Genomic DNA, 14,151 nt, shown 5'->3' on the forward strand with positions numbered 1-14,151 from the left:
ACACACACAGTCCCCATACCCATCAACGCCTCCCCCCCATCTCAGATACTTAGGAAATGTCCCCTTTTGGCTCTACTAATGATTTTGCACTGAGTGTACTTTAAGCTATATCAGCTTTCTTTTGGTTGTGTTTGCATGGTGTATACTTTTCCCTTCTTTGATTATTTAATATTTTCCCTTCTGTTAGCTTGGTAGTTATACATTTTTTTATTATGCTTTTCTTAGAAATTACAACATAATACTCTTCACCTGTCAAGTCTGCTACTATAGCTTCATGGAAAGTGCAGGGAACTTAGAGCACTTTAATAGCTTCATTTATCCTTCTCCAGACTTACATTCTGTTGTTGTAATGTATTTTATTTCTTGTATTTAATTCTTCATGAGATATTAATGTTACTATTTTATATAGTCAGCATTCATGTAGATTTACCCATACATTTCCCATTTTCCTTGGTTTTTATTCTTTTTTGTGCCCGAAAGCTTCCATCTAGAATTATTTTCCTTTTCCCAGTGGATTTTATTCATAGTAGGGCTACTAAGGAATTATTTCCTTCATTTTTCTTTATTTGAAAATTGTTTTTCCCCTTTTTTGAGGACTGTTTTTGCAAGGTATAGAATTTTAGTTATTGGAAACATCACTCAATTTCATTCTGGCTTCCAGAGTTTTTATTGAGAAGCCAACCATCAGTTTAATTTTGCTTCTACCAAAGTAATCTAACCTCTCAGTTTCTTTTCCTAGCTACTTTAAAACTTTTGACTGGGCGTGGTGGCTCACACTTACAATCCCAGCACTTTGGGAGGCAGAGGCGGGGTGAATCACGAGATCAGGAGATTGAGACCATCCTGACCAACATGGTGAAACCCCCATCTCTACTAAAATATAAAATAATTAGCTGGGCGTGGTGGCACGTGCCTGTAGTCCCAGCTGCTCAGGAGGCTGAGGCAGGAGAATCGGTTGAACCCAGCTGGTGGAGGAGGCTGTGAGCCAAGATCGTGCCAGTGCACTACAGCCTGGGCAACCGAGCAAGACTCCCATCTCAAAAAAAAAAAAAAAAAAAAATCTTGGTCTTTCCCCTCTCCCCCCAACACATGTATCCTGGTTTGCATAGGTATTGTGGGGAGGCTGTTTTGGGGTTTGTTTTTTTTAATCTTCCTGGGAGTTTTTAAACCTCCTTAATCTGTGACCTTAGGTCTTTTGTCACTTTTGGAAAATGCTCGGCCATCGTCTTGCTTCTGTGTACTCGCTCCTCTCAGACTCTGTTTATTCAGATGTGACGTTCTCACTGTATCTCCTGTGGTTCTTACCCCTTCTCTCCCAGCTTTACCTTTTTTCCCCTCCATCCTTCATTCTGTATATTTTTTCAGAATAGTCTTTACTTTTCAAATTCTCTTCTTAGCTCTGTCAAATCTTTTATTAAGCCTGCCTGTTGGCTTTTTAATTTCCATAATTGTATTTTTTAGTTCTAGATTTTTCATTTCATTCTTTTTCTTTCTTTGCTGAAATTGTTAGTCTTGTATTTTTCTCTCTGTGTATGGTGGATCACTAAACTGGACCAATTGTGACCAGTGAGCTGTATGACCTGTGAGCTAAGAATGACTTTTACAATTTTAAGGAGTTGTCAAAAAAAAAAAAAAAAAAAAAAAAACACAAAAGCATACAATAGAGACTGTATGTGGCCTGCAAAATCTAAAATATATACTCTTCGGCCCTTAACGAAAATGTTTGCCAACCCCCAGTATATGTTAAACACAGTTATTTTAGAGACGGTGTCTGATAACCCTATTATTTGAAACTTCATTAGTTTCTGGAGTTTATTATTCCTGTACTTCTCATCAGTGTCATCCTGTCTCATTATGTATGCATGATTTCTTGGACTGAGTGGTGGATGTTGTATATGTGGAAAAAAAAAGTTTTTTTTAGTTGAGACCTAGGATGAGTTTCTTCCTATAGTGAGGATTGTGTTTGCTTCCAACAGTTGACTAGAAACATTAGTAATCCTGTATAACCTTATTTTAGCATCAAGCATTGAGGTGATTCTAAAATTAGCATCAGTTTATTTTTGGGTGACATTTACTCTAGAGTCTAATTTATTCTCCAGAGTTCCAATCCAAAGATGGCCCTTCCATCCTAGGCCTTGGAATTTAGCCTTTGTCCCTTTAGCCAGTGGCTGTCACAGGTACTTCTTGGCCTTTAAGCCTTTTCTTTAGGAATCAGAAAATATTCTTAGGAGAAAAAGTAACCTCAGAGGCCAGATATTTTGTGTATATATGTATGTATGCATTTCAGGTTTTCTGTTTATCTTAGTATTCATCTGTTATCCAACACACTATAATCAACAGGGGAAGTTTGTGATATACTTTATGTGTAATTTTTATAATTACAGTAATTCCTCTTGAGATAATATAATTCAGGCTCAGTCATTTCCTCAGAATACATTTAATTTACACTATATGTGTGTTTCTTTAATATTTTTCAGCAGTAAAGCAGTGAGAAACCGTTTAAAAAATTAAATTGATTTTTCTTAATAGCCCTTAATAGCAAGTTGCAGATAAATCATTTAGAAAATATATAAGCATACCTCTTATGTAAAACATTTACTACTCTGGAGTGCAATGGTTTGTTTATTGTCTTAATTGCTGTAGCTTTTATTTTGTGAGATGTCTGTTTTGTGATATGAAATGTATTGTACAGCCTGCATACCTGATAAGAGTGTGACCATATTAAAGATGAGTTGGTGGAGTCATTTACTTTTTGTGTTTCTTGTGTCCTTGCACCTAGCACAGACATTCATTAAATCATTTTGATTACTAAGAAATCTTTCAGGGGCCAGCTGTAAGCTAATTCAATATTAAGTAAAGATGCTCACAAAAATTTTGGAATATTGAATGTAATCAGTTTGTTACTGGTCTTAAGTCCTGCTGCCAGTAGCTGAACTTAATTCCAAAATTTGGGTGTTTTATTCTGGTATTTGTAACCAATTTTTATTAGTGGGGGGGGCAGGCAGAGAGAGAGAGAGAGAGAGAGACAGAGAGAGAGTGTGTGTGTGTGTGTGTGTTTAAAAGATAACATTCCTACACTTGACGATGGAAGGTTCTGATGTTTTTATTTGGGAGAATTGGAGGACCAAGTTTTTCCTCTGAAATATTAGTGATGACAGTCTCTTTTGAAAACTGTTCAGTGAGCTAACTGTTGTAGGATTGCCTAATAGTTTCAGAGAGTACTATATGATTCTTATTTCAAAATATCTTTTTGCTAAAAGTGGAGAACTTGGGTTAGAAATGAGATTGCACAGTAATATACACAAAAATTTGTTGAAGTTAACGTGTCAACGCTTAAAAAAGTAAAGCTTGACATTTAGAATAACTTAAATTATTTTTTTTTCTTCAGCTTCCAGCTGATCTTACCAAGATGCATCTCACAGACAACCCTCATCCACAGGTGACTCATGTGTCTTCTAGTCAGTCTGGTTGTAGCATTGCCAGTGACTCTGGAAGCAGCAGTTTATCTGATATCTATCAGGTAATACCTTAGGAGTTTGTGTGCTGTGCATATGGTTTTTTAATTCTGCCAGATATTCTCTGCTTATGCCTTAGATGGTTAACGTATCTTTCAGAGTATGACATTCAAGCATAAGGTCTTTGGAAAAATACTGTGTCAAATTTGTAAGCCTGATTAAAGAGGTGATCTGTCTTTTGAGAATGATTAGGTATGGTTCAGCAGAGTATGAATCTGGTGTTCTCTTTCATTTATCCAGGTGAATCCATATTAATATCTAATGCTTGTTTTGGTTAAAAAATTAGTTCTTGGAATAACTGAACTTTAACTTATAAAAAGGCTGATTTTTGTTATAATTGACTATATATGTCTTCTATAGTTAGAAGTCATGAGGAAATTTAGAGCTTTTCTACTATGAAGCCTCTATTGTAGTGTAGCATGAAATAAATAGCAAATTAGAATATTTTTTTACTTTTCCATTGTCAAAAACCCGAAAGGAACAATTTCAAATCTACTTAGTGATCCTTGTAATAGTGGGTAGAAGGTTCTAGGAAGACCCATAAGCTGAGAGAAACCTCACATGATCCTGCTGAGATTGAACCCAAGTTAGGTTCAAGCCAGAGCAGTAAGTATTTGAGGATCCAGTTAGTGTATTTATTATTTTAACATTATGAATGAGTTATCTTGCATTTGTTTTTCATACTAAGTAATCAAAAACCAGAATTTAAAGTTACGGCACATCTCAACTCGCTCAAGCCATGTTTTAGGTGCCTAATAACCACATGTGGCTAGTGGCTACCATATACTAAGATTTGTAGAAATAATATCATTGTTGTCTGAGGAAAGCATTTTAGACTGGTTCTACAGAGTTACCCAGATTGAGATATTTTAGGAAAATCAGCCTTATTCTATTAAGGGAAGTTTGTAGGCAGATGCAAGATGGAACGAAGACAACACCCATGTTTTTGGTTTATATATGGCGTTTTTCAACAAAGGTCATTGCTGTGGCCATCTACATCTCCCTTTTTGCTTTTATGTTATACAGAACAAGGAATTTTTCCCTGTTCTCCATTTTACAGTAGATGAAACAAAGAATTAAGAGAGAGATTAAACAAGTTAAAAGCAATACAATGGCTCTGGGACCACTTAGTCGTTGTGTTCCTGTTGGGCTTCATGCATTCTGCCCCTCCTCAAAAGAAGTATCTTGTGAAAAAAGAATTACACACCTAAAAATCAAAGTAGAGCTGTGGCTTCTCTAGACTCGTGTTTTTCCAGAAGAAAACCCTGAGGAGGATTGACCCTGGATCAGTGAAGTTCAGGGATGTGGGTATAGATTTCTCTCAGGATATATGAGAATATCTGGACCTTAGAGGTTTGGTGTTGAAAAACCATAGGAACCTGGTATCACTGGGATATCCACATCTGTAAGTAAAGATAGTATACAGATTAAGATTCCAGGTCACTTGGAAAGACCAATGCTTTATTGTGAACTAAAGATGGGCTGTATACAGTTGGTCCCTACATCTTTGCAAAGATGCTACAGGAGCTACTGTAGCATTGCACTTGTATTAGCACCCACAGATTACTCACCTTTTAGTTGGACAACCTGAGGATGGGACTGGAGTACACATACTGGTGTTGGTTGGAGGTATTCTATTGCAGGACCATGGCATAGCCTATATGTAGAATAGTTCCATCATCTCAGAAAGTACCCATATGACCCTTGGCTGTCAAGTCCCTTCTCCTGACCCTATCCTGTGCCCTGGCAACCAGCAATCTCTTTTCTGCCCTTACAGTTTTGCCTTTTCCAGAAGGTCATATAAATGGAATTATATAGTTTAAAAAAATATGATGCAGTGAAGCTTATAAACTAACCAATAAAAGTGCTAATGAATTTAGAGAGAGTAAACAGATAAAAGGAACAAAGTTATTAAAACTCTAGAACCAAAATAGGAACTTAGAAATTTAAAGGAGAAAATTGTAATAATGTTAACATCGAATATATAAAACCTAAGATAAAATTTAAGAGTGGTCAAAGAAGATAAAAGATTTTCAAACTCTGACTTAACAGTTAACTTTTAGGACAATAGCCCAAACATAGAAATAGCATAAACTATTAAATAGCAAAACAAAAGTAAGTCCATAAAGATAAACCGTTGGGAACCAGACCAACCCTATTCGTAGGTGCCCTGTGTCTGGCAGTGACAAGGGAGTGAGAAAAGAAATATGGACAAAGACACAAGAATAGAATTTTACAGCGTAGGTCCAGGGGTCCAGTGTGCTCCAGTGGGGTGATCCGAGTTAGCATTGAGCTCTGGGCTTCTTGCGCTTTTATTGGGTGCATTATCTTTTGCAGGCTGTGGGGAGGGAGGTTGAAGAAGAAGATAGCCGGAGGAAGAGCATGTGTCTGCAGCGTTCAGTAGCAACGTGGTTCTCCTAAGAAATACCAACTAAGGAGACTGAGATTTTACCATCCATTGTGTATCCAGTTGTTTTGGCGAGAGAGGTGCAGCGGATAAGGCGCCATCATACAGTGCATCAAGGGGCTTTTATCTGCAGAGCATTGTGGACACAGAGCAATCAGAATTGCTCCATATTCTGAGAACATAGGCGGAGCCTATGGCGTTCAGTGATCTCTGCCCTGTATAGGCCTTCTGGCCTTACCGGCTCCCATCTGCAAAGACCCTCCCAAGTCTTGTGAGCAGAGATTGCGTTACTTGTCAGTCTTTTGCATAAGCTCCCTTTAGGAGATCTTCACACAAACTCTGTGGTGGGAAGAGCTGTGGGACCAAAGCAGTTTTTTCTGCTCTGTAACCACACCACAGTATTCTGTAGTTATAAGGCGCTTTCCGATGGACTTTACCATAGACCTCCTGTTTCCACTTGATCTCTGCTTTTATTTTACTGCACTATAGTTTGGATATGATCCGTGACACAAATCTCAGTGTATAAAAAGCAAAGCAAGCTTCTGATCATTTAACTGTAAGTAACACACGTCTGCCCCTGGCTATCTCTTCCCACAATAAACACAAAAGGAAAAAATCAAAATCATAAAAACAAACACCAACATACATACATATATATGTTTTTTTTGTTTTTTGTTTTTTGTGTTTTTTTTGAGACAGCGTCTTGCTCTGTCACCAGGCTGGAGTGCAGTGGTGCAATCTCAGCTCACTGCAACTTCCCCCTCTCGGGTCCAAGCAATTCTTCTGCCTCAGCCTCCTGAGTAGCTGGGACTACAGGCACGCACCACCACGCCCAGCTAATTTTTGTATTTTTAGTAGAGACGGGGTTTCACCATATTGGCCAAGATGGTCTCAATCTCTTGACCTCGTTATCCACCCACCTCGGCCTCCCAAAGTGCTGGGATTACAGGCATGAGCCCCTGCACCCGGCCAGTACTTATATATTTTTGTATATCATGTGCATAAAATCTTTTTTATTTTTTTTTGAGTTGGAGCCTTGTTGTTTCCCAGGCTGGAGTGCAACAGTGCGATATCGGCTCACTGCAACCTCTGCCTCCTGAGTTCAAGCGATTCTCCTGCCTAAGCCTCACAAGTAGCTGGGATTAACAAGCATGTACCACCACGCCTGGCTAATTTTGTATTTTTAGTAGACACAGGGTTTCTCCATATTGGCCGGGCTGGTCTCGAACTCTGACCTCAGGTGATCTGCCCACATCAGCCTCCCAAAATGCTGGGATTACAGGCGTGAGCCACCGAGCCCAGCCTAAAATCTTACATATCACATCTATGAGATAAGTATGCAGGTATATTTAACATTTTATTATTTATATTTATATAAATAAGTATATATGCCCACATACTTATACATTTTATACTTGTAGATACAGAATGTAAATTCGAGTTCAAGAGCCCTACTTAGTAACAGTGTTTTTCTACTGGTGGTAGGTTTGTGGGTAGTTTTTATTCTGTTTCTTAAATGAACAGTATTATTTGTATATTTAACAAATCTGAAGAAGTAAATAGATTGTATTTAAACAGTTTGGAAAATATTTAAAGGCAAGTAAAAAGAATAAACACAGAATTATAATAGGTTTATAAAATATACCCTCCCAAATACTAGATTTCTAGACCGATAGTTTTTTTTAATCCATGGAAAGATAAATAAACACCCAACTAACTAAATTGTGTGTGTGTGCATGTGTGTGTGTGTATGTACACACATATGCACATGTTTCTAATCACATCTTCAGGAATAAAACAAGGAAAAGAAATATCAGTACTGGACCCTGGGTCTTTCCCTTCACCTTAGGCTACCTTTAGATTCTGTGTTGGAGCTATGAGTATACCTCTTAGTTACAGGTGTATATTGCCAATGTATACATCTTGGCCAGGAATAGCTGAAATGATTTGTCTAGTTATTTGAATTTTAGCATATGAGATATTTTTAAAGTGAATGCCCTGTCTTTAAAACCGTAAGCAAAGCCTTGTGATACAAGTATTTTTAATTTGGAGAGTTGAGGAGATCAGAAAGATAGCCTAATAGCAATTTTGTGTGTGTGTGTGTTTCTCCTTTTCTTCTTAGAGAAATTTGGAAACTTTTCAAGTAAAATCCAGCTTTTTTTTATGGGACAGAAGACTATAGATTAATTTGGACATTTTTTTCTAATGTGGAGTCTTCTTGTCGAGAAAAATGAATGTCTTCCTAATTTTCAAAAATAATTTCAAATTTTATTTTAGATTCAGGGGGTACATGTACAGATTTGTAACATAGGTATATTGTGTGATGCTGAGGTTTGGGGTTTGAATGATCCAGTCACCCGGGTTGGTAGTTTTTCAGCCCTCACCCCTCTCTTTCTGCTCTAATAGACCCCAGTGTCTCTTGCTCCCATCTTCATGTCCATATGTACCCGATTGTTAGTGCCCCATTATAAATAAGAACATGCGGGATTTGGTTTTCCTGATAGCAGTTCTTAACAGGAAAACTATTTACACTGTTCTGTATGGCCAAATGTGTGGCTACACGTCTATGCATTCCTTTCTTGAGAATTTTCATGTCTTCTGGTCTAAAAAGCCCTCGACTCTTAAAGAAACTTCAAAATACAGTATTTACCACAGTGTGGGGGGAAAAAGCAAATTAATGGTTCCAGTGTAAATGTGTTTCTAATCAGTATAGATTAAAATTTTAAAGTATACGTTAAGGTATCATAATGTTCTTAGAATATTTAACGCATCTTCAAAGAGTACTCAAGAGTATAAGGAGTACTTCTTTCTAGATTCCTTTTTCTATTTATTTCAGTCTCTTCCATGAGCTGGAAAACTGAAATACTGACTCTTGAACAAAAGCACTTGTCTGTTCATTAACTCATTCTTAAACAACTCAAGGCACACATTTATCTTCCACCTATCTTTTCAGTTTCTACATAAGGAGTAAGTGTTTTCTTAAAAATCCCAGGGGTTCAGTTACCACCTCTATGGTAACATGATTTCCTAATGCATAGCTCTGAGTGCCAATCTCTTCAGAACCCTGGTGCTACATTTTCACCAGTATGTTCTTTTGTCATCCCTAGTCACCACATGTTCTCTTCCACCTTTCTTTGATATTTCTGTAAAGAATATAATCTGAGGTTGAGGTGGATCACTTGAGGTCAGGAGTTTGAGACCAGTCTAGCCAACATGGTGAAAACCCCATCTCTACTAAAAATACAGAAAAAAATTGGCCACGAGCAGTGGCGCATGCACCAGGTATTCAGGAGGCTGAGGCAAGAGAATCGCTCAAAACCGGGAGGCAGAGGTTGCAGTGAACCGAGATCACTCCACTGCATTCCAGCCTGGGCAACAGAGAGAGACTCCATCTAAGGGGTAAAAAAAAAAGGAATATCATCTAAGTCCTAGTCAGAATTCAAAATCTGTTACCGTTTTTAAACTCCCACTTGTAATTCTCCTGTATTTAAAAGGCTTTAATGCGTCATTGTTATCTAATTTACACTGCTCGTTTTAAATTCCAAGCCTTTTACTTTTAACTACAATGTGGTTTTATATTTTACTGTTCCCCCACTTACACATTCTAGATTCTGCCTCATGACATATGTATGTTATTCCCTGAACATGTCTGCCTTTTCCTTGCCTTGTGTTCTAATCATGCACTTCTACTGTAGCTTCATGTAGGTAACATTTTCATATTGTCTCCCATGTTTTTCCAACAAGAAGAGATGTCTCCTTCCTTGGAATCTCGCAGTAGGTTTTCTCTCAGACATGTCACTTTTTATCTCCGCTTTTTTTTGGTGGTTCCTTGTAAACTTAACATTTTTGATCATCATAGTAAATTTATGGAGTGCAGAGTTGATTTGTATCCCATACTGAGTCAGGCATAGTGTTGGCACTTAGGAAGTAATCTAGTAAAATTTTTTTGTGTTGAATTATACTTGAAAGTAGAAACCAATATTGGCTCCCAGGAAAATGCAGATCTCTGCTAACTAAAACTTGATTATCCAAAGCAAAGGAGACTTGACTTTGCCTGTCTGCCCTGTTGTAGAGGTTATGAAATGGGTCAGCCTGGACTGCATAAGTAAAAGATTAACTTCATAGCATTCTGACCAAGAAGACCTAAGGACTAAATGGTCCGTGAAAAAGGTTAAATGAAATACTAAAATGGGAATACAGAAAAGAGAGGACTGAAAGTCTAAGGTTCTGGCTTAATACTTGCCCTAAATTTGAAAATGCAGGGTTTTTTGTAAGTTTGTGTAACTCTTACTTCTGCTCTATAGTTCTCTTCGTTGTAGCTTCATGTTTATCTAGATGCAAACAGGAAAAGGATATCCTCTGGTGGTTTATTTGGGGAAGGCCAAGTCATCAGAAAATCGCCTCAGACTGTCTGCCTCTCCAAATTATATTTATACATATACACAGAGACACATTCATTTGTCAGGAAAAGAAAAACACAAGAAGTTTCATAGTGTCTTAGTCCTATCACACACACACATATATATATATATATATATATATATATATATATATATTTCCTGGGCTTAACTCATTTATCATAGTCTTTCTAAGGGTCTAATATATCCCAGGTGCTAAGATAAATTAGTTGAAATGCCAGGGATCAGTCTTCTGTGTACCCTACCATGAATATGGAGTGTCTTTTGACCCACATATTTTATCCCCACTCTTGATATTATGATATGAGTCTCTAAGGCTTTATTAAATGTTTTTTGGCATTTTTCTCCTGTCTAGTTCAGTTGGCATAGTTTTTATTGCCCTTTCTTTAAATTTATCTTCTTACAGTTTACACCGCCTTATGGATATTTTCCGGTTTTCTTCTAAATTCTTTAACTTACTTATAATAAATGTGGAAAGTTCTTGCCTTTTACTTTCATTTTCTCTATTATTATTATTGAGGCTCTTTATAGTGACTTGTTTCCTGGTTATAGATCACATTTCCCTGCTTCACATATGTAGTAAGTTTTTATTGTATTCTGAACATTATGGATATTACATTAAAAAAATTCTTATCTAATTATTATAGAATTAAACTGGGAACTGCATTTTCAGAAGTATCATGCAGTGACTTCTTGTCCTGTGGTCATAATCATGTCTACCTTTATCTTAAGAACCTGGCTTTCCTTTGTTTAATCAAGGAATTAGTCTCTATATATTTTTTATTTATTGAATTTTAAGGTAAAAAAATTCTTTTAAATTTCCTAGCATGTTTTTTACCAATCTTATTTTTTATTCTTAATTGCTATTTTATCAGCTTATGCTCTTGTATACTGTTAATATTTTAGTAGTTTAGTGTATCTTCTTAACTAATTTTATTTTTATACTATGTAAAAAGTACAGGTATAAGAAAGGCAGTTATGGTTTTTTGGGGGATTTTTGTTTTGATTTTTGAGACAGGTTCTCACTTTGTCACCCAGGCTGGAGTGCAGCAGCAAGATCTCTGCCCACTGCAATCTTCACCTCCAAGGCTCAAGCAATCCTCCCACTTCAGTCTCATGAGTAGTTGGGACTGCAGGCATGTGCTACCACACTGGGCTAATTTTTGTATTTTTTGTAGAGACAGGGTTTTCTCCATGCTGCCCAGGCAAGTCTCAAACTCCTAAGCTCAAGCCATCTGCCTCAGCCTCCCAAAGTGCTGAGATTACAGTCAGGAGCCACTGTGCCTGGCCTACAAAGGCAGTTGAAAGGGTAGATTATATTCTTTCCTTTGCAGTTGGTCTTAAAATGTTCCTTAAAAATTTCTTTTAGTAGCCTTCTCTCAGTCCCAACTTATGAATTCCATTCTTCCTAAAGAACTGTCTTCTTTAATGTCTTTGCTTTTCATGCAGATGATAATTAGCCTTACTTACTGTCCCTATAACTAAATTTTATCTTGCCTTTTTATGTTGTGAGCCATCTGTCTTTTTATCAGACATAATTTGAAATGTGGTAATGAGACTAGGTTGAAATAATCTGGGTCAGGGGATTAAAATCTTATTTAAGATTGGTTTAAAAACCTGAATTTTTAATGCAGATTACACTTAAAAATTGATAAAATAAAAAAGGGATGTACCAGGAGTGAGCTCTTCTACGTATTGAGAAATTGTATAGAAAATATTGCTTTAGGTTTTTTCCCCCCCACTAGTTTCTTAGATTAAATCAGTGTATGTAAATAAGGTTTTTGAGCAAGTCTTTTTAGCATGTACACATATTTAAATTTGAAACTACTTGTCTTTGAAAAGGGATTATAAACTGCAAACAAGTTTGTGGTTCCATATATTATTAAAAAATATACTTCAGGCAGGATACAGTGGCTCACACCTGTAATCCCAGCACTTTGGGAGTTTCAGGCAGGTGGATCACCTGAGGTCAGGAGTTTGAGACCAGACTGGCCAACACAGGGAAACCCTGTCTCTACTAAAAATACCAAAAATTAGCCAGGGGTGGTTGTGGGCACCTGTAATCCCAGCTACTCAGGAAACTGAGAGAGGAGAATCAAACCTTGAAGATGAAAGTTGCAGTAAGCCGAGATTGTGTCATTGCACTCCAGCCTAGGTAACAAGAGCAAAACTTCGTCTTAATAATATATATATAATACATACATACACACACACACACACACAGACACATATATATACACACATACACACACACACTCCATTTAAACCCTAAAATTTCATAGCCAGAAAACAGCTCAGAGCATACTAGTCAGCCATGAGATAGAATTGCCCCATGTGACTGTCTTAGTCCATTCAGGCTGCTATAACAAAATACTGTATAGACTGGGGGATAGCTTACATACAACAGAAATTTATTTCTCGCTATTCTTGAGTCTGGAAAGTTAAAGATCAAGGTACCAGCAGCAGATTTGGTGTCTGGAAAAGGACCTCTTTCTGATTGATAGAGGTACCTTCTAACTGTAGCTTCACAGGATAGAAAGGGCGAATGAACTCCCTCAGGCTTCTTTTATACTAATCCCATTCATGTAACATCACCTTAGGAGTTAGGATTTCAACGTAAGAACTTTGAGGAGATGCAAACATTCAGACAATCTCAGACCCTTAAAAACCAGCTTCTCTAATTTAAAGATCACAATCTGAGTATTTAGTTTGGATTGTTAAATGACTATCAGTTAAAGCTGTGCAGAAATCCAAAGGAGGTATAAGACATGGTCTTAGGAAACAGATCCAGACTCTTGTAGGTATCAGAGGCTTAACTTGAATTAACGAAAGCCAAGAGGCCAGTGCCTGTGGTCCTAGCTACTAGGAGGCTGAGGCTGCAGTGAACTGTGATTATATCACTGATGATCACATGGCTTGGGTGACAGAGTGAAACCCTATCTTTTAAAAAAAAAAAAAAAGAAAAAGAAAAAATGTAAAGCCATTGACCACCAGACAAAGCAGGGGCAACTCTAGCCTCAGGGTACCTGGATCCTTGCAGGTGTGTCTGCCTCTGTTTGTCTCTGGTCTTTTGGCGCCTTATGGCTAGCTTATTTTTCCTTGCCTGCTTTTCCTTGCCTGCTTTCTTTGTGATACTTTCTGTCACAGTGCTCTTTCTTTCTCTGTCCTGCATGCTCTGTTTCTGTTGTTTTGTTGCTCTGAGTCTTTGTTTGCCTCTCTTGTTCAGTGTCGTCCTCCCCATTCCCACCCCCTGCCTATTTCCCTGCCTATTGCTTTCATTTTCTCCTTTCATAGAAAGGCATTTCCATGTGGCTATAGGCTGTCTCCTTTCAGATTATTCCAATTTAGCAACTGCAAACAAGTTTGTGGTTCCATATATTATTCAAAAATATTCAGGCCGGTTACAAAGGATGCTCTGCTTCCAGATCTAATTGTGTACAGAAATCTAGAGAAAAGCTCTTTCTAACTTAGTTTACATAGCTAGGGAGCAGGGCACTGTTTCCCACTGGAATCTCTGGGGTTAAGATGGAGAGGAATAGTAGTCCTCAAAAGAAGGAAGATCGACCGGGCATAGTGGCTCACCCTGTAATCCCAGCATTTTGAGAGGCCAAGGTGGGTGGATCACATGAGTCCAGGAGTTCAAGACCAGCCTGGGCAACATAAGGGGACCTCCTTCTCCCAGGCTCTACGAAAATTTCAAAATTAGCTGGGTATGGTGGCACATACCTGTGGTTCCAGCTACTCAGAGTGCTCAGGAGAAAGGATTGCTTGAGTCCAGGAGGACGAGGCTGCAGTGAGCCAAGATCTGCAG

At 37.7% G+C, this 14,151-nt stretch overlaps 1 protein-coding gene across 12 annotated transcripts in view; it reads left to right on the top strand.

Moving 5' to 3' along the window:
* RAPGEF6 (Rap guanine nucleotide exchange factor 6) overlaps positions 1-14,151 on the top strand; it is a 234,319-nt gene that overhangs the window by 128,399 nt on the left and 91,769 nt on the right. For 11 of the 12 annotated variants that reach the window (XM_037739935.1, XM_017532126.2, XM_017532129.2 and 8 more), the window contains one exon: positions 3,389-3,520. The exons of the other annotated variant lie outside the window; for it this stretch is intronic. In XM_037739935.1, coding sequence (XP_037595863.1) covers positions 3,389-3,520 — 132 coding nt within the window. The remainder of the gene's footprint in view (positions 1-3,388; positions 3,521-14,151) is intronic. 12 annotated transcript variants of the gene reach the window in all.

This window comes from Cebus imitator, unplaced genomic scaffold (genome assembly GCF_001604975.1).
Source record: "Cebus imitator isolate Cc_AM_T3 unplaced genomic scaffold, Cebus_imitator-1.0 Scaffold76, whole genome shotgun sequence".
Lineage (NCBI taxonomy): Eukaryota > Metazoa > Chordata > Mammalia > Primates > Cebidae > Cebus > Cebus imitator.